General features: G+C 41.5%; 1 protein-coding gene across 2 annotated transcripts in view; it reads left to right on the forward strand.

The window, feature by feature from the left end:
- Positions 1-25,111, forward strand: part of TMTC1 (transmembrane O-mannosyltransferase targeting cadherins 1) — a 145,887-nt gene that overhangs the window by 72,790 nt on the left and 47,986 nt on the right. The window contains exons 9-11 of one of the 2 annotated variants that reach the window (XM_035126789.3): positions 5,060-5,181; positions 20,513-20,677; positions 22,319-22,432. In XM_035126789.3, coding sequence (XP_034982680.1) covers positions 5,060-5,181; positions 20,513-20,677; positions 22,319-22,432 — 401 coding nt within the window. The remainder of the gene's footprint in view (positions 1-5,059; positions 5,182-20,512; positions 20,678-22,318; positions 22,433-25,111) is intronic. The other variant, XM_060279968.2, reaches the window with a different exon arrangement.

A 25,111-nucleotide genomic window follows, 5' to 3' on the forward strand; every position in this document is an offset into this window, starting at 1 on the left:
TAGCAAACGCTGAAGCAGCTACAGGCTCATCTCCTCGTATGAGTCTAGATCAACAGTCCTACAGGATTGGATTAAAATACCTTTTCTTTTTGGAAGGGAGAGCATGAAAGGATGTGTTTAAAGTTAAACCATTCCTCAGGGCTCCATATACAGTGGTACCTCTACTTATGAATTTAATGCGTTCTGAACACACATTTGTAAGTCGAAAAAATTTGTAAGTCAAATCCCATAGGAATGCATTGGGAGGAAAAATTCGTAAGTCGAAGCAACCCTATCTAAACCGCATCCAAGATGGCGGACGGAGCTCCATTTGTAAGTAGAAAAATTTGTAAGTAGAGGTACCACTGTATAAGCAGTCCTATATGGCCCTGCTTCTCATTTGCCCAAAATTGCAAAGATGGACACAAATGCAAACACATTCCACAACTGTTGTCTGTCATGTTTGGTCCTTAATAACTTCTGTAGAATCTATATATCTATTTACAAAATCGAAGCTAGCACTGGGTATTCTTCTTTTATAAGTATAAAGGTAAAGGTAAAGGGACCCCTGACCATTAGGTCCAGTCGTGACCGACTCTGGGGTTGCGCGCTCATCTCACATTATTGGCCGAGGGAGCCGGCGTATAACTTCCAGGTCATGTGGCCAGCATGACAAAGCCGCTTCTGGCAAACCAGAGCAGCACATGGAAACGCCGTTTACTTTCGCGCTGTAGCAGTTCCTATTTATCTACTTGCATTTTGACGTGCTTTCGAACTGCTAGGTTGGCAGGAGCTGGGACCAAGCAACGGGAGCTCACCCCGTCACAGGGATTCGAACCGCCGACCTTCTGATCGGCAAGCCCTAGGCTCAGTGGTTTAACTACAGCACCACCTGGGTCCCATAAGTATAAGCTGGCACTATGTTAATGTGGTTTTGCCAACTTGTTCCCCGAATAAGATAAAGCAAAAGACACATATAGCTTGAACATTGCCTGCTGACATTAACAATAACTTAAATGTATAAATTAATATACACTGTCCATATGCCCAATCAGATATATAAGCTATTATAAGCCATGTGTTAAAATGTAGAAAAGCAATGAGATCTTCAGACCACTGAGTAGTGCATAACTTTATAGCTATTTAATTAGATTGCTGCTTGGGCTGCATTGGGACAGCACGTTATTTCATTTTCCCGACATTTTCTTACCTGTTAATTTCCATGTGACCTTTCACACAGCATAAAAGCCACTTCTGGAAATCTAATGGAAGTTCAGGGCTCATTTCTGTGTTGTTTCCAGAAGAAAGAAACAAATTCTTTTGCAACTTGGTTAACTTGGAAGAATTATGGGTATATTGTGTTCTAATTTCATGTAATGAAATTTGGGGTGGTTTCCTGGCATGCAGTTCTTTCCCACTGTTTAAATTTTTGTGCAACACGGCAACATATTGATAAAAAAGCCACGGTTCCAAAATGCAACAGGTACTGCAGCAAAAAAGGAACGTTAGGAATCAGGACAAAAGCGCTAGCATTGTAACCAGTAAAACGAACACAATAAGTCCCACGTTTCGATAGGCAGAATACCATCTGCATGTGATTTCTTATATTTCCACAAATAAAAGAGCTAGGAAAGTATCTGTGTTAACAATTTGTATGGTAAAAGCATTTTAACCCCGGTTCTCCTTCCTAGTTTGACTTTCCCTTTTTATTTGCTATTTGTAATCTGTTAAAAAAAAGAAAAAGAGAGAGGTGGTGAGCATGTTCTTGCATCATTTTTTTCTGCACACGGGAGCAATCTAGTGTCTTCGAAAGAAAAAGGCTATAAAGGCCAATTCCTTTTTTTAAAAAAAAGACTCAGTTTGTCTTTAGAGTTTTATTTCTGAATATATCTTATTATGTCATTGTCTGCATTTGTTCAGCAAAAATCTACAAGAGCTTGTAGGATTAAGTGGATAGAATCAAACCAATTCTTCACAGACTTGCTAGGAACAAAAGGGAGGAGGGGAAAAGCCTGTACCCAAAAATGAAGATTAGGCTCTGATTAACACACACTCAGCCCCATCTGTGTCTTAAAAAGGATGAAAAGGTTGATGAAAGGCCATTGTTGAAAAATTTCCTGTTAAAATTTCACTTCTGACTTGTAGTTTGAATACTGAATGTATAAGGAACTGTCTTTGTACCGGGTAAGACTGAAGGCTTCTCTATCCTATTATTGTCAGCCATGCCTGACAACAGATCTCAAGAATTGCAGCCATTCATATTGCCACTCAGAACCTTTGTAACTGGAGTTGCCAGGACTGCAGCTGGGATCTTGTGCATGGAAAGACCGTGCTCTGCCACTGATATAATTCAAAAAGGTATGGAGAGCATAGACAAGATCGTGCCCCCCCCCAATGATAATACTAGAATTTAGAATTTGTCAATGAAGTTGAGTGGCAAAAGGTGAAAATAGTCTGGTGGCTGGTGTCATTTTTAGATGGCCATAACATGGAGTGTGCCTTTTCTGTTCTGGAATCTTTGAAAGCAGTTGCTGGGTCTGGGAACTAGAGATGCAAACTGCTTCGACCATTTCAGACTCCCATTTTGTAGCTGCAAAACCACAGCCTGGGTTGGGACCCATGAGCGTCATCCAAATTAATCCCCCAATCCTATAACAATAGTATAGTATAGTAAGTATACTACTACTACTACTACTACTACTACTACTATAGTGCAGTCATACCTCATGTTGCATCCGCTTCAGGTTGCGTCTTTTCAGCTTGCAAACACAGCAAACTCAGAAGTGTTTACTTCCGGGTTTTGCCGCACGCGCGGAAGCGTTTTGCACAGTTCACGCATGTGCAGAAGTGCTCTATCACGCTTTGCGTGTGCGCAGAACCGCCACTCTGGTTGCAGACTTTTCGGGGTGCGAATGGCACCCCGGAACGGATCATGTCCACAACCAGAGGTACCACTGTATAGTATATTCAGTTCTGCAAATTAAAAATACAGTATTTTAAATTGATTTTAGATTTCCCCAAAGGACCAGAAGGGTCTAAAATGCATTAGATTAATATATAATCTCTTTTGTCTACTTCCATTGCTTCCCCCCCCACCCCCATTTCCAATTATTGTACATGCCTAAGCGATCACAAAGTCTGCTGAAAGTCAACCATCACACACATAAGTGGTTGTGTAAAAGTTGCCCCAAAATGCTTTTCGGAAACAGGGCAAAGGTGAGAGTTTGGGGTTCTGTTAAGAGCATGTTTACACCACATACTTAAATTGCCTGCTCTGCGAACCAACCATAATCCAAGAAGCAGTGCCTAAAACGACCAGATTTCGGCAGGGTAGAGGAACTTACCTGTCCCAGTGTTGCTTTGCCTTTTCATGCAGTCTTAGCATACCAGAGATCCCTGAACCAGACGGTTTGCTGCACTAGTGTGCCAATATTGCATGCATAGCACGTAAGGGGTTACTTTAAATGAGGTGCAATGGGTAAGTTCTTGTCTACATCCCATCATGTTGAAATTGGGCCTTGCAGGGAGTTCTTAGTTCCTATCCTGAACTACAATTCCCATGATTCTTTAAGAAATGGCATGGTCATTTAGCCGGCTGAAAGTGAACGGGGCCTCAATGTAATTGTGTAGGTTATTTGGATATTGAGGCACTGGTGCTGCCACTATTGTGTATGTGCATGCGCACATGTGTATTTAATATGAGTGTGTGTGTGCTTGTGCCTGTGAGGCAATATTTCTTAGAATTTGAGTGCTGTAAAATGCTCCAGTGCACTATAGACTGAAAAGTGGCCATAAAAATAACACCCGTGCATTTTTCATGTTTCTAGCCTCTTAGCAGTTCCTTGTTACATCTACTTAGTTTTATTAGGCATCAAATATGGATGTTTGCTGCTGTGGGTGGAATGGAGTTCTCAGAGGAAAAGCCTAAATGTTGCAAGAAATGGCTGTTGGGTAGGAACTGCTGAACAAATGACCTATTTCGGCAGGCTTTGAAATTCCTAAGGAAGCTTGCTGCTGGTACATCTCAACGCTTTTGGCTTAGTGAGAAGGTGGTCACTAGCTGTGATCATTAAACAATTAGCTGAGATCATTAAGCAGCTGACTGTGCTTAAGAGAATTGGTAAATGTTCTAGCCCAGTTCTGGACAGGGCAATTAGATTTCTTCTTTCAGTACCTCAGATTTCCCCTCCCGTTGTAGAATATTATGGTAATGTTATTTCCTAGCCTTTAGTCTCCCCTTGAGAAACTTAGGGTTGGAGCAACATGTTGGCCTAGTTTGGACAATATTCTTATCGCTGCTTGTGAATGGGCCCAGTAGCACACTTAGATCTGGTAGGTCCATGTTCCAATCCCAGCTCAGCCACAGAAACACTGATAAACCTTATGCAAACTGTAATCCCTCTGCTTCATTTTTCCATCTGTAAAATTGGAATAACAATAACCCACTGGTTTAAGGTGAATAAGATAAGATGAGACTGGGAGGTCAAACCCAGTCTTATAATGGACCCCTTTGATTCTCAACACCAGCGGGTGCCACAGGTGGCAGAGGTGGACTCGTGGGTGGGGGGTATTTGAACGGACAGAAAATATACTGTATGTCTTGTTTGTTTTGTCTGTATAAAAATCCAATAAAAATTATTTAAAAAAAAAGATAAGTAAAAACAAGTTGGCATAGTTTAGTGACACATTATACATTAGGGAAATTCTTGGGCATCACCAGCTTTGCCTTCTCTCACTTATCCCCAATAACGTGTAGTAGGAAAAATACTCATTATATTATATGATCATTTCCATGTCCCTTTGCCATTTTCAGAATGTGTGTGGAAGGCTAATATAAAGAGGTCATTTAATGTTTAGCTTGGACCTCAAAGTTTTAGCTGTGAACCAGTTCTTGGATGCTATACAGGGCAATACAATCTCTTAAGTTTTGCTGTTGTTGTTAAAGCACATAGTTTAAGTGCCATAATAAGATGAAATGATGAAAAGTATGAATATTGTTACGTTAGAATTGGAACTATGATCTTCTCTGAACTTGGCATTCGTTTTCACTCATTTGTCTCTAATTATTGTTTCGTTGCAGAAACTGGAACACAGAGAAGTTCTAGTTGGCCTGTTGTTCCTGGTTTTCCCCTTCATACCGGCTAGCAACCTCTTCTTCAGGGTGGGATTTGTTGTGGCCGAGCGCGTCCTGTATATGCCTAGGTAATTTTCACGCATTTAATTCTTTTGAAATGACACTCTCAATTATGATATTTAAAAACCAAGGTCGAGCTTTACTGAAAGAGTTGCTATGCTGGCAGTGATTTTCAAACAGCTTGATTGTGACTGTTAGTGACTTCATGGAAGGATTGTATATTGGTATGTGGTCCTTGTTGCTTGTACAGTAACAAAAGCCCTTTCTCAAGGTGCCACAATTACACCAATCACAGCGATGTATAGGCCCAGTGTGGATACTGCTGTGACCATGAGCCATAGCTGCCAAGTTACCCCCTTTTTTTAAGGGAAATTCCCTTATGCTGAATAGGCTTCCTCGTGAGAAAAGGGAAAACTTGGCAGCTATGCCATGAGCTGACCCAAAGTCTGGTCAAAATGGTATCTTCCTAGATACTGCTATAGAGATGAAATGTTGTCTTCTTTATTTGTAAACATTAGATAGAACTGGGAAAGAAAGAAAAATCTTGGACTTCTATCTAGATCCATTACTTCAGCCTGTATTGGGTCTATTATTCTTAGAAAAACTGACTGTAGTTTAGAGTGAAATTTGGGGTGGGAGAAATGAGCTTTGGTAAACAATTGCTTTCTGCTTCAAAATGTACGGTACTAGATGTGATACCTAGTCCATTGTCTTACTGTAATTTGGATTCCTGGGAATTTCAGCTATTTAGGTTGGATATAAAGCGTTTGAGTCACACGTTTTTCTTAGTTCAACATTAAAAAGAAGGAGGATACTGGAGATGTCAGATTAAGCCACAGAATGAGAGCTAGCCTCACATTTTAATGAATGAAGACAGGCATTTTGTTGGGTAGACACCATCTAGAGAGATACTCTTAAAGAACAAGCAAAATGCACACCATTCTGGGAAAGTGGAAAATGTGGCCTATTATCTCTTAGAGCAGTGTCTTTCAACATTTTTAGCTTTAGGGAACATTTTAATTTGCCAAGGAATTCTTGAACTTCTTTTCATGGAAAGCCAGAGGATTCTGGACTTGTTTTCTGGTGTGCACACGGAGCCAAAGCGGATGACTTGCCAATCACACAATTAGCAATTGTGTGAATGACTTTTTAAAAATAAATTGCAGGCACAGTCTCCCCATTTACAGTGGGATCCTGGAATTGGAGGGGTACGTAGGGGAGGCTTTACCCCTTTGTTCTCTTATGGTCCCAGTCTGGATTGGGGACCTTGCATCTACATTCAAAAATGTTCCCAGTGGGGTAAATTGATGCTCTCCCCACCCCCCACAATACAAATTGTAGGGGTAATGCTGTTGCAATGTATAACTTTGCAGAGAACACTCAATAAAAACCCAATTTTAGGGTCTTGATTTAGATTGAGGGCTCTGCACCTGCAATTTACTTTTAAAAACAATTATCACACAGTTGTTTGATTTGTGTCCCATCTTGTTTGGCTTTCAGTTCATGTGAGGCACTGACTAAGATGGCTGAAAATGACAGTGAGGCACATCCAATGCTCTCATTGTTGGGGTGATCTGTAGCTTTGGACGCTGGCAAAGCTCCCTTTGAGGGGAAACGTGTCTGCCATTATTGATTTTTTTTAAAACAAAACCAGGGAACCCATTATAAGCTTTCAAAGTGTTGGTGCTGACCTTCAAATTCAATTCAAAGTGTTGGTGCTGACCTTTAAAGCCCTAACTGGCCTCGCCCCAGTATACCTGAAGGAGCGTCTCCACCCCCATCGTTCTGCCCGGACACTGAGGTCCAGTACCGAGGGCCTTCTGGCGGTTCCCTCGTTGCGAGAAGCCAAGTTGCAGGGAACCAGGCAGAGGGCCTTCTTGGTAGTGGTGCCCGCCCTGTGGAACGCCCTCGCATCAGATGTCAAAGAGAAAAACAGCTACCAGATTTTTAGAAGACATCTGAAGGCAGCCCTGTTTAGGGAGGCTTTTAATGTTTAATTGATTATTTTATTTTATTTTTCTGTTGGAAGCCACCCAGAGTGGCTGGGGAAACCCAGCCAGATGGGCGGGGTATAAATAATAAATTATTATTATTATTATTATTATTATTATTATTATTATTATTATTATTATTATTATTATTATTATATTCAGGGCATCTACAGTTCCCCAGAGTGCATATTGAAAACCACTGTCTTGATCAGGAGAAATTGGGCGATGTTGAATGCTCCCCAGTGTGTACAAAATAATGTTATGCTTATCTCACAAATTCGAATTGATTTAATCAGTAGATGAGTTGCTAAATCCGTGTGACTAAAGTTGAAGGGCTAGTTTGTTTTTTTAAAAAAACTCGTTTGTGTTTCTGTCATATGGAATGAGAACAGAACACGTTGTCTCAGCAGAGGTATGAAGACATGTGTCAGATGAAGAAACAGAGATGTATACGAAAATGAGAGAGAAAGAGAGAGAGAAATAAAACCTCATTAATGTTGACATTGCATATACTAATAGTGTACACTGTGCTGGTATTTATGTAACCAAAACCACACCGCCCATTCACAGGAGGGAGGTAATAGCAGTGGTGGAATGTGAAGGGGCACGGCTGCTCACCAGAACAAGGATGGGGAGAGGAAATTGCTGTTTGTAGCATGAGTGTGCATGCACTTGTGGGCTGCCACCAACCCTTTGTTGCTGCCCCATCTCTGACCCAGAGAGCGATATCACAGCCGATGACAGGATGCTCCACCCTCCCCCTCATCTCATGTACCACTGCTGACCAAGAGGCTAAAAGCAGTCCAAGGTTTGCAGAAGTACAAAAGACTTGGCACCAGAACAGTCCAGTGAGGAATTGGCATGCGAAGTAGGCATGGAATGTGAACTGACTATTTGGGAGGAGGGAGATAATTGAAAACTGGGAAGGGAGGATAGCATAGAGTAAGTACCCTGGAAAAGGGCCCTGAATATCCACACTCCAGTGTTTTCTTGCAGACCCCTATACTGAAGAAAGCACTAAGCTTCCACTTAGTGTTAGATCTGTAATATTTTCCCTTTCATGGTCTATTGCACTAACATGCTATTTGTTAATGAGCAAGAGCGCCTTTAACTTGCTTCAAATGGGTTAATCAATTAAATCTTTAGATGTTTAATCTATCGATTTAAAGCTTGCATCCCTAGTTTACAAAAAGTACACGTCAGATCTTTTCCATATTGTATCGTGAGACTTGGTGATTAGCTTGTCTGGTTAGTTGCCACCAGAAAGAAGATTCACGCCCATGGAAGGGAGAAGACCCTGCAGGAAAATAAGAGTCTTGGGCAACAATAGTATTGATCCATCACTGCATTGGGCAACTGCCCCTGTCTGTTCTTAGCTTCCATTGTGGCGGTCCACCTTGGGCACCTGATCTCACCTGTCAGGGATGCTGTGGCTGTGGATTTCCTGCATTGGCAGAGGGTGACATTTGAGATCCCTCCTAACTGTATGATTCTGTGTTACACAAGAAAGTTTAGCCTAGAGGGACATTCCTTCACACACTTTGGGAAATAATCTGCCCCCTTCCCGTCCCCCCTCCTCAGAGCTTACTATGCCTCTGGGAGCCAGGAGCTATTGCTTTCAGCTCTTGATTGCTGGGTCCTAAATTTCCTTGGGAGAAAATGGTCCGTGCCTCAGATTGACAGAGAACTGGAACTTAAATCTAAAATGAAAAATGTGCATGGCAGCTAATTTCTATGTTGGGTTGAAAATGGATAGATCTTGTTTGTTGTTCCAAGGTTCCCCCAGGAAAAGGGAGGTATGCTCTGCTCCGAAAACTGATACAGGCCTAGAGTATTGAGGGGGCTAAATATGACTGCTCACAAAATGACTGAATAGCGATCAATGATCTCTTTTGTTTTATTTCTAACAACACAGTCTTGCGGCACTCTCCTCAAACAAGAATTTGTAGCCACTGCAAAGCAAGAATGATTCCCCTCTCTTGTTTATAATTTTGCTCCAAGGGGTAGCCTGGTAATAAAATGGTTGAGCAAATAATGAGAGTAGGGACGTATAACATTATTGAGAACTTTCTTTAGCAGCAATTTCGTCTCTTGCCAAGCACAATATTCATTTCTTGGATTTTGTTTCCACCTCTGCTCTTAAGTCTCAGGTATTGAATTAGAATAAGACGAGGATATCTAACCAGTGTGGTTGGGGGCAATGTACCCATAGGTATGTAGTGGTCCTTTAAAGCTTTCTTTGGCCTTCTTTTCCGAATGAAACATCTTTTAATAAAAAAATTATGTGCATGTAAATGCAGAGGACGGTGTGACAGTCTCTACCAAATTCTGGAAAAGAAGCAGTGAAGTGGCTAGAAGCCTTTACATAGCAGTTGGATGTTGTTAGACCTGAGTTTCAGGGCCAAGTTACATGTTGTGTGGAAGATCTGTGACTGTCTCCCAAATTTACAAATTCTCATATTTTAAATTGTACTCTTGTGCTTTTGGGGGAAAAAAATCTTGTATAAAAGCTTGCATTGCATCCCTCCGGTATTCAAGAAAAGGTTTTGATTTCTTTCTTTTTTTAATTAAATGCTGATTGGGAGGGTGGCCAGTTTGACTTGGGGAGGAGCTGCTTAACCCTTACTCTCATGCTGGTTTCCCAAACAAATTCACTTTGCCCTAGGCTACAGGTATTCCTATTCTCCCCACTCTCACCTAGAATACAACAACCTCAAGCGAGGGAGTTTTGACTGGGAGGGATTTGGTATGTGATTTTTTTATTATTAAAAAAACTAGCTGGGGGAGGGGGGAGAGGGAAGGCTTAAACGCATGCGCACACACATGCCGGCACTGCTGCTCCAATCAAACTGACAGCCCCCATGGCTGTATTTAATTAAAACAGGAGGAGAAGGAGAAACGAAAATGTCATGAGGTCCCATCATGGATCTCTTGAGTTAAGTTTAGATGGCAGAGCAGAGGCTCAAACTCCTGAGCCCAGATGATGCAACTTTCTTTGCCATAAAACCAGGGTACATATTGGCAACTGGTTGCATTTCAATATCCATGGTTCTCTTTGATCTCTGCAAACTGTCCACTCTTGTCTTGCAATTATTTGGAAAACCAGTAAATGTGGGTGCCCTGGAATGGAGTAAGGAGCTATTAATAATTAAAATTTAAAACGTTTCCTCAATTATTCTTCCAGGTTTTGCAGGTTAGCCAGGCAACATCCTGAAATGTTAAATAGCAAGCCGGTAAGATTTTAAAGTGCTTAGCTTTTATTAGATTAGCCTTCCCCAACCTGGTGCTCTCCAGATGTTGTTGGACTACAGCAGGGGTCAGCAACCTTAGGCCCATGGGCCGGAAATGGCCCGTGGAGGTCATTTGACCGGCCTACGAGCCACCCCTGAACTGAGCTGCCTGCTCACGTGCTGCGCTAAACCAGTGCAATGCGGCGCGGGGACTCACTTCTGTGGCGCTGGAAATCGTGTCTGCACAGACGCTGAAAATTGCAAGCGTGTGCGCTAACATGGGCGCACAATCCAGCCCACGGAGGGATCTCTGCAGGACTGATCCAGCCCAGGCAAGATAAATCTTGCTGACCCCTGGACTACAGCTCCCATCACTCCTGATTGCTGGCTTCATTGGCTTGTTGTAGTCCAACAACCAAGTTGGGGAATTCTGGACTAGAGCAGGACCAAATTGCCGGTTCTGCCATATTCCTTAGCATTGATGAGCATGAATTTTTTTTAAAAAAACAAAAACAAAACAAAAACAAACTCACATTAACACAATAGCTGTAGTACACTAAACAAACTTTCACTGATTTCAGAAGGATTTGCTTCCAAATAAACAGGTTCAGACTTGCATTACATCTGCCTTATCTCCCTAGCTGCTAAGATTCTGCTTAAATAACAATACAGTAGCTGTATCACATACAGTGGTACCTTGCAAGACGAATGCCCTGCAAGACGAATTTTTCACAAGATGAATTCGTTTTGCGAAAAATTCGTCTTGTGAATCGCGGTTTCCCATAGCAATGCATTGAAATTTAATTAATGCGTTCCTATGGGCAAAAAAAGAAATTTCAATGCATTCCTATGGGAAACCGCGGTTCGCAAGACAAATTTTTCACAAAACGAAGTGACTCGCGGAACGAATTAAATTCGTCTTGCGAGGCACTACTGTATTGGTGAATGTTCAGGAGAAGGTACTAGAGAAGGTACAATGCTAGATGCATTGCCTTGACACTCAAGGCTGGTGTTCTGCTTTTTAAAAAGAGTTCTTATCTCCTAGCTTTGAAAGAACTTGTTTCTCAGAAAACTCCCCTGCTGAAAACAATAGTTGGTTTCTTCGGTATTGCTAGTGTAGTTTCAGAGTGTCCCCATTAAATGCCCATATCACAATGAGCAAATTACAGAAGCGCTCAGTTATTGTTTCCTGGTGAATGTGCTTAAGTCATCCCCCCCCCCCCATTTTATCAGTCCTGGGAACTTTCCCTCTTGTACAGGATCCATGGATTTTGCAACTGTGATTGTCGTAAGAAGGCACAAATTTATATGGTAGCAGCGACTTAATCCTAACATTGCAACTTTGATGTTAGCCAACGGTGCTAGAAAACTGCTTGCTTATCTAGCTATCACAGTTTTGTCCCAAGAGCACACAAAGGAATGAGGTTATGTGGGTGGTGCTGTGGGTTAAACCACAGAACCTAGGGCTTGCCAAAGGACGGCGGTTCGAATCCCCGTGATGGGGTGAGCTCCCGTTGCTCGGTCCCAGCTCCTGCCAACCTAGCAGTTCGAAAACACGTCAAGTAGATAAATAGGTACCACTACAGCGGGAAGGTAAACGGCATTTCCGTGCTACAGGTAAGTAGCCGTGTTGGTCTGACGTAGTCGAAACAAAATAAAAAAAATCCTTCCAGCAGCACCTTAGAGACCAACTAAGTTTGTCATAGATATGTACATGCACACGAAAGGTCATACCTATGACAAACTTAGTTGGTCTCTAAGGTGCTGCTGGAAGGCATTTCCGTGCGCTGCTCTGGTTCGCCAGAAGCAGCTTTGTCATGCTGGCCACATGACCCAGAAGCTGTACGCCGGCTCCCTCGGTCAGTAAAGTGAGATGAGAACTGCAACCCCAGAGTCGTCCATGACTGGACCTAACAGTTAGGGGTCCCTTTACCTTTACCTTTACCTTTAATAATCCCTATAAGTATTCATGCCCATGAAATGTTTGATTCTCAGTGTTTATTTACAAGAACGTCAGTGGTGCCACAGATAGTTGTAGTATCTGGCGCTTCCTGATGGCATGCTTGGGGTTATCAAATCTGTCCTCATAAGTGCCTCATGGGTGCCAGGTGCCTGTAGTGGATTCAGATTGACTTTATGGTTCATCTGACAACATTTAGGCAGGCTGGTACTATAGCCTAGAATAGATCACACAATTGACCCACAAAGTTTAGTCTGCTGAACTTGTTTGAGAAACCAGAACCAACTTGTTTGGGCAGATCATGCCACAGCACCTTTCCGTCCCAAGAGGTGGTGCTCTGCCTCTTGGGGCTTCATTGGCATTCTGCAGAATTTGATCTTCCACTGCCTATGACCAGCAATGGAGGGTCAAACATTTGCTGTTAATATGGTATGCTCTGCTAAAGGAAAGCAGCTATGGCGCTGCTGTACATGTTGTATGATGATGATGTTGATGATGGTCTTGGGAGCCTGTATGTGTGTGTGCTTAATATTCATAGAATCATAGAATCATAGAGTTGGAAGAGACCACAAGGGTCATCCAGTCCAACCCCCTGCCAAGCAGGAAACACAATCAAAGCATTCTTGACATATGCCTGTCAAGCCTCTGCTTAAAGACCTCCAAAGAAGGAGACTCCACCACACTCCTTGGTAGCAAATTCCACTGCCGAACAGCTCGCATTTTGTCAAGGTTTGCGAGAGATCAGTTTATCTAAATAATGCATATCAGTGAATGTGAAGTTTTGTGGTGGTTATGGGATCTTCAGGTCACCATGGAATGTTTTGTGATGGTTGGGGGTCTAGCACTTGATATTAAATGATACTTACCTATTATTTCTCAAAGGCACATATTTGTATTCACCATGTCCTCCTTAAAAAGGAAATTGCTTACATTGTAATGGGCCAAAATATGATTTGATGCCTTTGGGGGGAGGGACTGGAAGTAAAAAGAGAAATGGATTTTGTAGCCATTTTACTTCACCTCTTTTAATAGCATTTTGTTCGATAGCAATTAAAATTCATAGTGTGATGAGGATGTGAGAATAGAGTTGAAAATTTTATGAGGTTGTGACCCTTTAAAATCACAAAAGAGCTCTCTCCCTTTTTCCGCAGCCAAGTATTCATTTGAAGAGAATATATTATTATTCACTTGCTTCTAGGGGATATTTTCTTCCTAACCTCCTATTACGAATGCTTATTTGGTGTGCTGTTGGCCTGATCTAGTCTTTTTCCATTTTATTTTTTTCAATTTACTCCTGGAAATTTGAATTTCTCCATGCCTCTGACAAATCATTGGTAATACTGTGAACATGACAAAGCCTCTACTTCGATGAAAGCCTTATGCGGTTTCCCCTGCAATTGAAGTCAAATGCAATCCCTCCACTTTTATACAAGATGTGCTTTCTGTGGATAACTGCTTAAGAACGCCCCCCCCCCCAAAAAAAAACCTGGCACAAAAGGATTAAACTGTATCATCAGTTGAAAACATATGCAAATTTTATTTGCAAATGACCAGAATTTGATCCTTAGATCATATTCCTTTAAGTCTCACCAGCTGATTCCTGCCCCCTCCACAACAAGTGGTTGCAGATTGCGACCTCACTTGAATGTGAGAGAATGGGGGTTGGCACATTGCTCTGTTATGAATGACCACTGGCAGGGCATGAACACTTACCCTCAGTTCTCTGAACATAAAATGGGGAAAGTTGTGACCTACCTCAAAGGGTTGTTGTAAGGTAGGCAAAGGATTGTGACATTCTTGTGCCTTGTTGTTGTTTAGTCGTTTAGTCGTGCCCGACTCTTCGTGACCCCATGGACCATAGCACGCCAGGCACTCCTGTCTTCCACTGCCTCCTGCAGTTTGGTCAAACTCATGTTCGCAGCTTCGAGAACACTGTCCAACCATCTCGTCCTCTGTCGTCCCCTTCTCCTAGGATTCTTCTCTTCTCATGAGGTGGCCAAAGTATTGGAGCCTCAGCTTCACGATCTGTCCTTCCACTGAGCACTCGGGGCTCATTTCCTTCAGAATGGATAGGTTTGATCTTCTTGCAGTCCATGGGACTCTCAAGAGTCTCCTCCAGCACCATAATTCAAAAGCATCAATTCTTTGGCAATCAGCCTTCTTTATGGTCCAGCTCTCACTTCCATACATCACTACTGGGAAAAACATTGCTTTAACTATACGGACCTTTGTCGGCAAGGTGATGTCTCTGCTTTTTAAGATGCTGTCTAGGTTTGTCATTGCTTTTCTCCCAAGAAGCAGGCGTCTTTTAATTTCGTGACTGCTGTCACCATCTGCAGTGATCAAGGAGCCCAAGAAAGTAAAAATCTCTCACTGCCTCCATTTCTTCCCCTTCTATTTGCCAGGAGGTGATGGGACCAGTGGCCATGATCTTGGTTCCCCCCCCCCCATTGTGCCTTAAAAGTGCTTTAAATGTGTTGTCAAAAGGGCATGATCCAGCCTACATTGTACACCTTTAAATACTGTAGATTCCATTGGGATAGAGTTAAGCATGCTTAAGGTATCTCCTGTTGAGATTAAAGACACTTGTAGCTGCCCTGCTCCATTTATTAACAACTTTTATCAATGAATACCGAGGGTACTGCAATCTGGAGGTATTGAAGGCTGAGGTTAATTGTAGTCAGGCTTGTTTTTACCTAAACAGATCTTATAACAGTGATTTTCAGGTGGCTGCATGAATTGTAATGGGTCATTTGCAACCTAGTCTGACGGGCATCAGCTCTTCTGGGTCTCAGGCTGAAATCTTTTCCATTACTGGCGATGCCAGAGACTGGGTCTTTCTACGTGCAAAGCATGAGCTTTACTCCCGAGCTGTGATCCCTCCTGTATAAGACTTCCATTCTCTGTGCTGCATCAGCAGCCTTGAGGTGGTAAATTTCCATTAGCCATTTTTGTGCTGTGCGAAAAGCTGCTTCTTTCTGTCGCTCCTGCATCTACTGCCAATCAGCTTAATTAGGTGACCCTGAATTCTAGTACGATGCAAGGGGGAGAAATGATGTCTTTCTATTTAGCCTCCCATGCCGTCCATAATTCTGTCTTTCATATTCTACACATTCTCTCTCTCTCTCTCTCTCTCTCTCTCTCTCTCTCTCTCTCTCTCTCTCTCTCTCTCTCTCTCTCTCTCTTCTCTCTCTCTCTCTCTCTCTCTCTCTCTCTCTCTCTCTCTCTCTCTCTCTCTCTCACACACACACACACACACACACTGTCCTAAGTAGCTATTTATTTTCTAAGCTGACAAGTCCGAAAACCTCCAGCCTTTCATTCTAAAGAAAGTGCTTCAACCCCTTGATCATTTGGGGAAGTTGGTGTACTCACGTAATGTATCCAGTTTCCTCAATTCATATGCTCTAAGAACTTCGGGCTGAACTTTCTGAGCAGCTGACTTCCCTCCACTTGGTACCAAGGCAGCATCTGAAAAAAAATGCCACACACTAATGTATGCTCCAATTATTTGCATTTTGGTTGATAGCCTGTTGTGCAGAGTGGTCATGTTTCCTACTTTACAGAGGATAGTCCACTGTTTGAAGGAGTTATCTGTTTGTTTGTTTGTTTGTTTGTCGGTCAGTCCGGTCCAAGCCCATTTGAAACTTGAAGGAAACTAGAACCCTCAGAAGGGAGAGCAGTAGGGCACTGAAGTTGCCCATCAGCACTCAGGCCACTAGGTGTGTTTCTGCTTAAATTTGCATCTATACATATAAATCAGCATATGGAAATTCTTTGAAAATCTATTATCTTGTTTTCTGGTGGCACATTTCCTGTTGTTGTTGTTGATGATGATGATGTGCAAGCATACCGTAGCTGCCAAGTCGCCCATTTTTCGCAGGAAACCCCCGGATTTTCATCCGTTTCCCGCTGTTATGCCGAATAGAAAAAAACCCCGGAAATCCCCCGGATTTCCTACCTGCCAGAGGGGCTCCATTTTGGGTGCCGTTCTGCCCATGTCTGGGCACCGGAAATCGGGCAGAGTGGCACCGGAAGTAGCTTCTACGCATGTCCGGACATGTGTAGAAGCGACTTCCGGTGCCGCTCTTCCCAAGTCTGGGCACCGGAAATTGGGCGGCGCCGGCACCGGAAGTTGCTTCTACGCATGTCCAGGCATGCATAGAAGCGACTTCCGGTGCCGCGCCACTGCTGATCCTGCATTTTTCAGCGGGAGACTTGGCAGCTAAGTGTGCAAGTGAGCACCCTGCTCTTACGTAGTCCCCTGCAGAAACACATCCAGGAGCAAATATATGGAGCCTTGCAGGAATCAAGTGTGAAACAGTCTCAATTCCCACATATGTTTAATAATGGAGGAAATAAATAATGCCATTTTACCATTTGGGGTTAGTTCCTGTTTCTCTAGCTCTCTGATCAGATAAAACATAGTTAAATTCCTAAGCTTTGCAAACATCCTTTCTTTGAGATTATTCTTATCCAGAGTCAGACTTTGAACGTTTAGCTGTTTGCCCATTAATATCAAACACTCTGAAGAGAAATCAAATAGCAAGTTTGATTTCATAAAAAGTCAAGATACTTGGATGCTGTTGCTTTATAATAAACACAAATAAAAGCAAAGGAATGTTAGAGAACAAAAGCAGATTAGCTTCTGGTGCTTTCTGCAGGGACTGTAGATTTAGCAGCGACTGTAGATTTAGCAAACAGCTCTTTGGGAAGAAAATTATATTTTGGCAATATGTAAGATAGAGTCAATATATATGGATAATTTTGTAGGGAAAATAACCTTGCATGTTAGTTTAAATGGAGCAGTGTTTGTTGTTATTTTAAATATGGAATGGTTTAAGGAAACACATGAAAATTGTATAAAAACTATATTTGTAATTAAAAAAACTGAACGAGAAATTCAGTGTGAATGTTTTATTAAAAAAAAATCTATTGAGCGTATTACGAGACTTTTGATTCATAAGATCATATTAACTTGGTGGATTTAACTAATTAAGAGTTCACTATTAAGGCAGATTATTGTAGATTTTCCCCCGTTTCCTTTATAAGCCCCAAACAGCTTACATTAAAAAGAAAATGCTCCAGACAAAATGCTCCAGTTAAACAACAATACATTAAAAAGCTAATACATAATTATAATAACAATGAAGCTAAAAATTATATTAAACCATGTTAAAAACCAATTCAGTTTCATGGGAGAGAGGCAGTAAAAACGGGGCAAAAGAAATGACGTGGTTCAATATTATGTTAAACCATATGTTAAACCATAGGCAAATAAGTGTGCAGAAGACAAGAGCAAGCAATAGCAAAAAAGACAGAGCTATATCTTATAATTACTAACAGAATGTAGTGTACTTAACTTATTTTTTCCTCATTATGTGGCATGTGGGAACAGAGCTTTCGTCCCATTGTGAATAGCAAGCTTGTGGGGTGATACCCAGCTCTGAATTGGTACATTACGGACAAAAGGTTAACCCCCCCTCCAAAAAAAATAATATCCCATGATCTCTCTCCCCTCGTCTGCACCCTGGATATTTAGTTGTTATTTGAAAAGCTCTGTGGCACCAAATGGATAGTCAGAAAGGGCTAAAGTCTTAGAAGTGTCCTATATTGTACTGAGTTTCCCAGCCAGTATGAGGTAGACTAAAGTTGAGGATCTTAGTTGAAGGAGCATTTTCTTCCAGATTTAAAAACTGTTTGCCAAGGGCAATAGTCGAAAACCTTGACCTTGGACAATTTCCCCAGGAACTATGACTTGGGATCACACCCATGGGGAGCTGCTTCACTCATTATTTTTTCCAACACGGAAGTTCTGTGATGGGGAGAGTATTTTACAATATATTTTACAATATCTGAAGGGCAGAGTATATATGCGTGTTTGTATTCTTTTGTCCTGGGTACACTGACTACCTGGTTTCTATAGCCATGGTGGAAGCTACTCTCATACAACTTTATGTAATGCAGAATTACAGTTCCCGCCCCTGACAGTTAAAACCAAGAGTAGCCACCATGGTGTCCTCCAACTGTTGCTAAACTAAACCCTCCTGTAGAGTTGGTGAGAATTGTGGTCCAGCAACACCTGAAAAGCACTACCTTGGCTACCCCAATTTAATATTTGCATCATAAAATTGAACTTCTGGAGTTGCCTAATATGTTCTGCAGGTTTTCGAGAACCAAAGTGCAACTAGATGTTGCCAAGAGGGAAGGAGCAGGAACCACACTGAGTGTCTTGGCACTTTCTCCCTCATAACATTCAACTAAAGGATGAGGACCCCGGGATGAGGAGGACTCTACCTCCCATCAGATCCAGCCAGGCTGGCCAATTATGATGGCAGTTGCACATATGGAGAGCCAGAACTCTAATCTTTCTTCACCACTGAGCTAAGCTGGTTGGAGTTGATGGGAGTTGGAGTTCAGTAACATCAGAGGGCCAAAGGTTCCCCATCCCTGGTCTAGCTTAACGGAACACCTGACGGGATGTCACCTCACCATGTGTTACCCTGCCCCCTGCCTCACATCATTGACTTAGGCAGTGGAAGCTGGGCAAGATGTAATGAAATTGCAGCATGCATTGTGTTAAGGTAGTTACTGGTATGTTGAAGAGTGAGCAAAGAGACACTGAGGAGTAATGACTCCATCTAGCAATATCTTGCCCCACTGTGAGAGAAGACCAGATACAGTGGTACCTCTACTTACAAATTTAATGCATTCCGAACGCACATTTGTGAGTCAAAAAAATTTGTAAGTCGAATCCCATAGGAATGCATTGGGAGAAAAAATTTGTAAGTCGAAGCAACCCTATCTAAAAATTCGTAAGCAGGGTGGATAAAAATCAATGATTTTTTTAAAAAAATCAAAAAAATCGGATTTTTTTGATTTAAATCGGATTTTTTTGATTTAAATCGATTTTTTTGATTTAAATTGGATTTTTTTTTAATAAAATGCTTTTTGAGGAAAACATATTACCATCCAAAGGTTATTCCATCATGAAATTGTTGTTGTTTAGTCGTTTAGTCGTGTCCGACTCTTCGTGACCCCATGGACCATAGCACGCCAGGCACTCCTGTCTTGCACTGCCTCCCGTAGTTTGGTCAAACTCATGTTCGTAGCTTCGAGAAAGCTATCTTTATCATGAAATAAAGATTAGTTTTTTAATTATGTAGTATAAGGTTGTATATGTTTAATTTTGGGGGTAAATAAATTCCATTAATCCATTCACAATGTCATGCTCTTCCAGAGGTTTTTGTAAGATTATTGGGCAGTTTCTCTGCCTACAAGATATTATCACAGGTGCTTGGTTTACTTTTGCAGTTCTCAAAACTGAATTTGACTCAACAGAGATCACATGCCTCTTCTTCACAGCAAAAATGTTATAACATGAACAGAGTTGAGAAAAAGACCTTAATCCTATTGTTCTACAAACCTATGAATACAGAAGCAACCCCTTCAGTGCTAAGTTTCAAGAAGTTCAGTGAATAGAATAGAAACAATATTTTTCTGATTGTTTGGAGTGGACAGTATTTAAGTTTTTCATGTGTAGGCTGGGCTGACAGTCTAAGTTTCTTAAAATATATATATTTTGTTTTTGTTTAGCCAAATTAGTTAACAAACATGGATGTTTGTTTAAGCAAATAACATTTGCTGAAATGTTATTGTTTCAGTTGAATAAATCTATTTAAATTGTTATTATTAAGGTAATGATTATTTTTCTCCTTCCTAAGTACAACAGTAAAGTTGTCCAAATATGAATGATTAACCTATTAAACTGGGGATAAAAAACTAATATGAAAAGTTGTTATTCTAAAAATCTTCATCTACTTGCATATTAAAGTTATACCAGCAAGAATTAGTCTTTATGATTTAAATCAACTATGATTTAAATCAAGCCTTACTGACTAGTGATTTAAATCGTGATGGGATTCGACTTACAAATTTTTTTGACTCACAATCGTGATTTAAATCAGTTTGATTTAAATCAAATCCACCCTGTTCGTAAGTATAAAAAATCCTATCTAAACCGCATCCAAGATGGCGGACGGAGCTCCATTCGTAAGTAGAAACATTCGTAAGTAGAGTTATTCGTAAGTAGAGGTACCACTGTAATGCAAGGGACCTGCCCTCTTGCTGATTATGCTAACCTCTGTGAAAGAACCTCAACCATTGCATCTTACTATAATTCTTTCTCTCCCTCCTCCTTCCCTGATTGCTTTTTCAGTATGGGGTACTGCATCCTCTTGGTCCACGGCTTAAACAAGCTTTGTATGTGGCTAAATAAATGGGGAGCCACTGCAGCGACCCTCTCGGCTTTGCTGCTGTTGCTGTTCTCATGGAAAACAGTAAAGCAGAATGAAATCTGGCTGTCAAGAGAGTCCCTTTTCAGGTAAGATTGATCTAAGGTGAGGGGCGGGTAGCAAGGCTGGGGAAACATTTTGGCTTTGTTGGGGTTCTCCAAGGCCCACCAGTAATATTTTTCATACCTTACCTGAAGAATACATATTACTTGGAATGTAAACAGTACAATATGTGTTTTAGCCACCCTATAAGCAGGTGATAGTGTGGGACAGAGAGAGAATGGATCGCTAGGCAATGTCTCTCCTCCACTGGGGATTAAACCTTTAAAATTGTGCTCTTTACCTGTCTAAAAATAGCTTATCCTCAATCAGTAAATCTGCTCCGTGAGCCAATTGTGCTGACTAGGAATGATTTCCCTCTACACCCCTGAAAAGACACTTTTGCTTCTTTTTATTTATGCACGTTACCTCTGCAGAACGAGCAGCGTGATGCATGTAGTCCCGCTTGTTTTTTGTGCTTTGCAAACAGAATTATGTAATAGGTTCCAAACACATACACTTGAGAAAGATCAATGGACAGCAATTTAACAGGAGGTTGCACAGCAAACGGTTTATCATGGTGGAACACTTTATTACTGGTGGTGATGATTTACAGGAGGGGGGATAATGTCACTCTCAGTGCTGTTGGTGCTGTTGATGTATGCAAGTTTTTTATAGTGTGCACATGACATCATCAGCATCAAAATACTAGTTTATATTTACCCCCTATTTAATGCCCTTTTCTGTCACCAACAACCCATTTGAGATATTAAGCCTCCCAGCTGGAAGCACCTTAAATTTTTCCAATGGTACCCAGTTATAATTGTTTTAAATTGTATGACACATCTCTCAACACTGGGAATTGTAGTTTTGTGAGAGTGCTGAGAATTCTGTGTTTGGCACCCTCTCACATGTGCCCTAAAATGTTTTTTTTTAAATCACCAGTGTTGGCTTTATTTACATCATTGTAGTTTATGCCAACACACTAAATTGCAGGTTGGTCTGTGAGAAACTCCATAGCAATCTGTGCGGAAGGAAACCACACTGGGACATTGTTCTCAAATCTGTGGTGTGTGTTTTTTCCTCCCCCACCCCCAGTCAGTTCAATTGCTATGTATTTTCTGGAGCGACAACATTAGAGTTTAGGAATTCTTGTTGGGCAAATGTGCATGGAAAATATTAGTCGCAAGATTGAAGGAAATAGAAATGGGAAAAACATTTTGTGTTGCCTTGTAATTTGTTCTCCACCTTTCCCTACTTGGCTGGGGGTATGAATATTTTTTATTTCCTCTTTTAATTAGAGAATAATTTCCAGAGTTGGTCAGGAACCAGGTTTCAGGCTATGAAGTGTGTGCATACAGTATGATTTTGGCAGTGGTGCCTTGGTGGTATATTTCTAGTTGCGGCATTCGTAGGAGGATGGGGGAGACTGAAGAAGTGTACATGCACACAAAAGCTCATACCAAGAACAAATTTAGTTGGTCTCTAAGGTGCTACTGGACCATTTTTTATATATATTTCAACAGAACTACAGTTTGGTTTGAGAGGTACACCCTGTTCCTTTCAAGTAAGTGGTTTCCAGTATGCTTCATTTTTAGTACCCTTTACAGCAAGCTACCAAGAGGCGCAACCCCAATAATAAAAAGCAAAGCTGTGTTTGTTCCTGTTCCTATGTGGTTTCTCGTTCATAGGTCAGGCATCCAGACTCTGCCCCATAATGCCAAGGTGCACTACAACTATGCCAATTTTTTGAAAGACCAAGGTCGTGACAGTGAAGCCATCTACCACTACAAAACAGCCCTCAAGTAAGTTCTTAGGAAGGTTTTGTTTGCTTTCATTCTTGCCTTTTTTGATCAATGACCAAACATGACAGATGTTTTCAAATGAAGTATTTCCCCCCTCTGCAGACAAAGCGGTTGGGACTCAGAGCACTTCACGGAGGGGAAGCGCTTTGAAACGGAACCGCTTCCTCCAAAAGGACTTCAAAGAGGCTCCCTGTAACTGCTGATCAGCTGGCTGGAAGTTACAGTGAACCCCTTTGAAGGGCATGCTCCCAGTATCATTAGGACACCAAGGGGTAGACAGGTGAGCAGTCCCACCCACCTGTGAGGATTGAGGGAATTATGGATCTGGCCCACAGGCCAGTTCCAACGCCCTACCTCTGATGTATTTTGCGGCTGTTATTCTTTACTCTCACATGCTGTGCCTTCTCACAAGCTGGTTGGTCCAGGAGGTCTATAAGCATCTTTATTACTAGGAAGCATGTTTATTACCAATGATTCTGGAACTTTGGGTATATGCCATGTTTTTATTCTCGTCTTACAGGCCTGGGGCATGTGCTGTTTTGTTCAGGGACCTTTTCTAGATGGAACTGTGTGTGTCTGTGATTTGTGTTTCAAATGGGACTCCTAGCACGAGGCTCTAGTACCTTACCTCCAAATGCTCTGTTTCCACTGCAAGCCTGGGAGACTGAGCTATATCTGTGGGTGCCAGGCACACAGAAACACCCTACTTGATATATGTAAGTCGCTGTGCAGTTCCCCTTACTGATTACTAGTCGTCCATGCAGGCAGAATCCAAGCAGACATGATCAGTGCAAACAGCAAAGAAGCCCCACACTAAACTAACACATTCTGCCCTAAACCTTCATGTTAGTTCAATGGGACTGACTTCCTCATAAATGTGTTTGGAAAATGCTCATAGCTTCTGCCCAGCTCCTTGTTTTGCCCCCTGCGGAGTGTCTTTCTTTATATTCAGAACCTAAATATGCAGGCAGTGTATCTTGCCTCGGACAGGATGCTCTGGGGAATCAGCAGTGAATGCTCACTCCTCTAAAAGCTTTATCTGCATAAATTCATACGACAGGCACAAGAGTTTTTCATTTACATAGACAACAGGTTGGTATGAATTAATGTTTCTCATAGCAAATTAGTCTGTTGGCAAATTAATTCCCAGAAAGAGATAACTGCAACTCTGTGGGTTTTCTGGAATTCATAGCATCACATAAACCCCCTTCAGAGAGTGCTTATGTTTAAATACAGTGTCTTGATAAAATATCTTCCTGGACATTTCAAGTTAACAAGGGTACTCACAGAGGATGTTTAAATTTAAATGCAGTCTCTTTAATTACACAAATGTAGTTTCCAAGTAGAGCTATTAGTAGATATTGCTAATTGTGTGTCAGATCACACCAATGGATTTTAATTTGGGGGGGGGGGTCTTTTTTATAATATGCTCTGTTGACCAACCAAAGATAGTTGAAATGTTTAGTTTAGTTTAGTTTTAATTTAAACCCACTGAAACAAAGTATTGGTAGCCGTGATTAGAAGTAGAAAAGCATCTCCGTATTGCTGCTTTTAGAACCCTTGGGAGTTTTGTGGGGGTGGGGGTACTTGTTAAGGATGTTGATTGTGAGCAGACAAATAGCAGAAGGGGAATGGGTTAAGCAACCCCTCCTGCCTCTGTTCCTCTGCTCAAACTGGCAGCCTCCCACAGCTGCTTTTCATTCAACAAATAAATAAATAAAAGCTAAGGAACTGTTCGGCATCTCCTGTGTAACTCTAGTTTGGCTCTGGGCCAAATGCCTTTAAGGTCACATGGAAAGCTTTTACATACAGCAGGATGCTGCTAAGAAATTTGCACAGCCAACTATTTGCATTTCATTACCAGACATTTAAAAAATGTTGAGTGTGGAGCCCAAATGAGTCTATCTGCTTTTCCTCCTGGATTTTTGTCCTTGCTTGTGGCCAAAGTACTGTACAAAGAATTAGGAAGGCTATCTACCCTAATGAGCTGTGCATAAGAATAAGCCAAAGCAGGCATTTCGGAACAGAATTTCTCCTGGCTTGACTGATCCTTCATTCCTAGTGGCTGATCAGAAAATGTTGAAGCTTTGAAAAATCACTGAGGACAAAACAAGCTGTGCGCTTCTGAAAATGCTTTAGAAGAATGTGAGCTGGCCAGTTTCACACCTTCCAGACTAATGCATGAATCCGAATGCTACTATCCTTCATATTTTGCAGTTATCTGAAATTTGCAATACACCTCTCTGCTCAAAAACCATACTAACATGCATTACAAAACGCACATTTTAGGATAAAATACTTTTAGAATTGTGTGCACTGAGATAAAAAATGTATGTATTTTCATTCATTTTTTTAAAGGAAATTCACAAATTAATGCAGAAAGAGGGCAGAGCTGATTTAGGAATGAGCATATACAGAATTGGCAATTGCTGGTAATAGACCCATCCATCTATCCATAGCACTGAGTTATTGTGATTACACCCTTCTGTTGCAAAGCACCTTGCAAATCTGAAGTGCCACGTAAACTGGCAGGTAATATTTATTAAACACAAGTATGTATTAATTATAGTTCTCTAATTAAGCCTGTCAGCCTCACATTCTGGAGAATGAACCTGGATGTTGGCAGCTGACAGAAGCAGCTACACAAATGCCTTCGCCTCCTCTTCTCTCCCCCATTGT

Source organism: Zootoca vivipara, chromosome 9, assembly GCF_965207765.1.
Source record: "Zootoca vivipara chromosome 9, rZooViv2.hap1.1, whole genome shotgun sequence".
Lineage (NCBI taxonomy): Eukaryota > Metazoa > Chordata > Lepidosauria > Squamata > Lacertidae > Zootoca > Zootoca vivipara.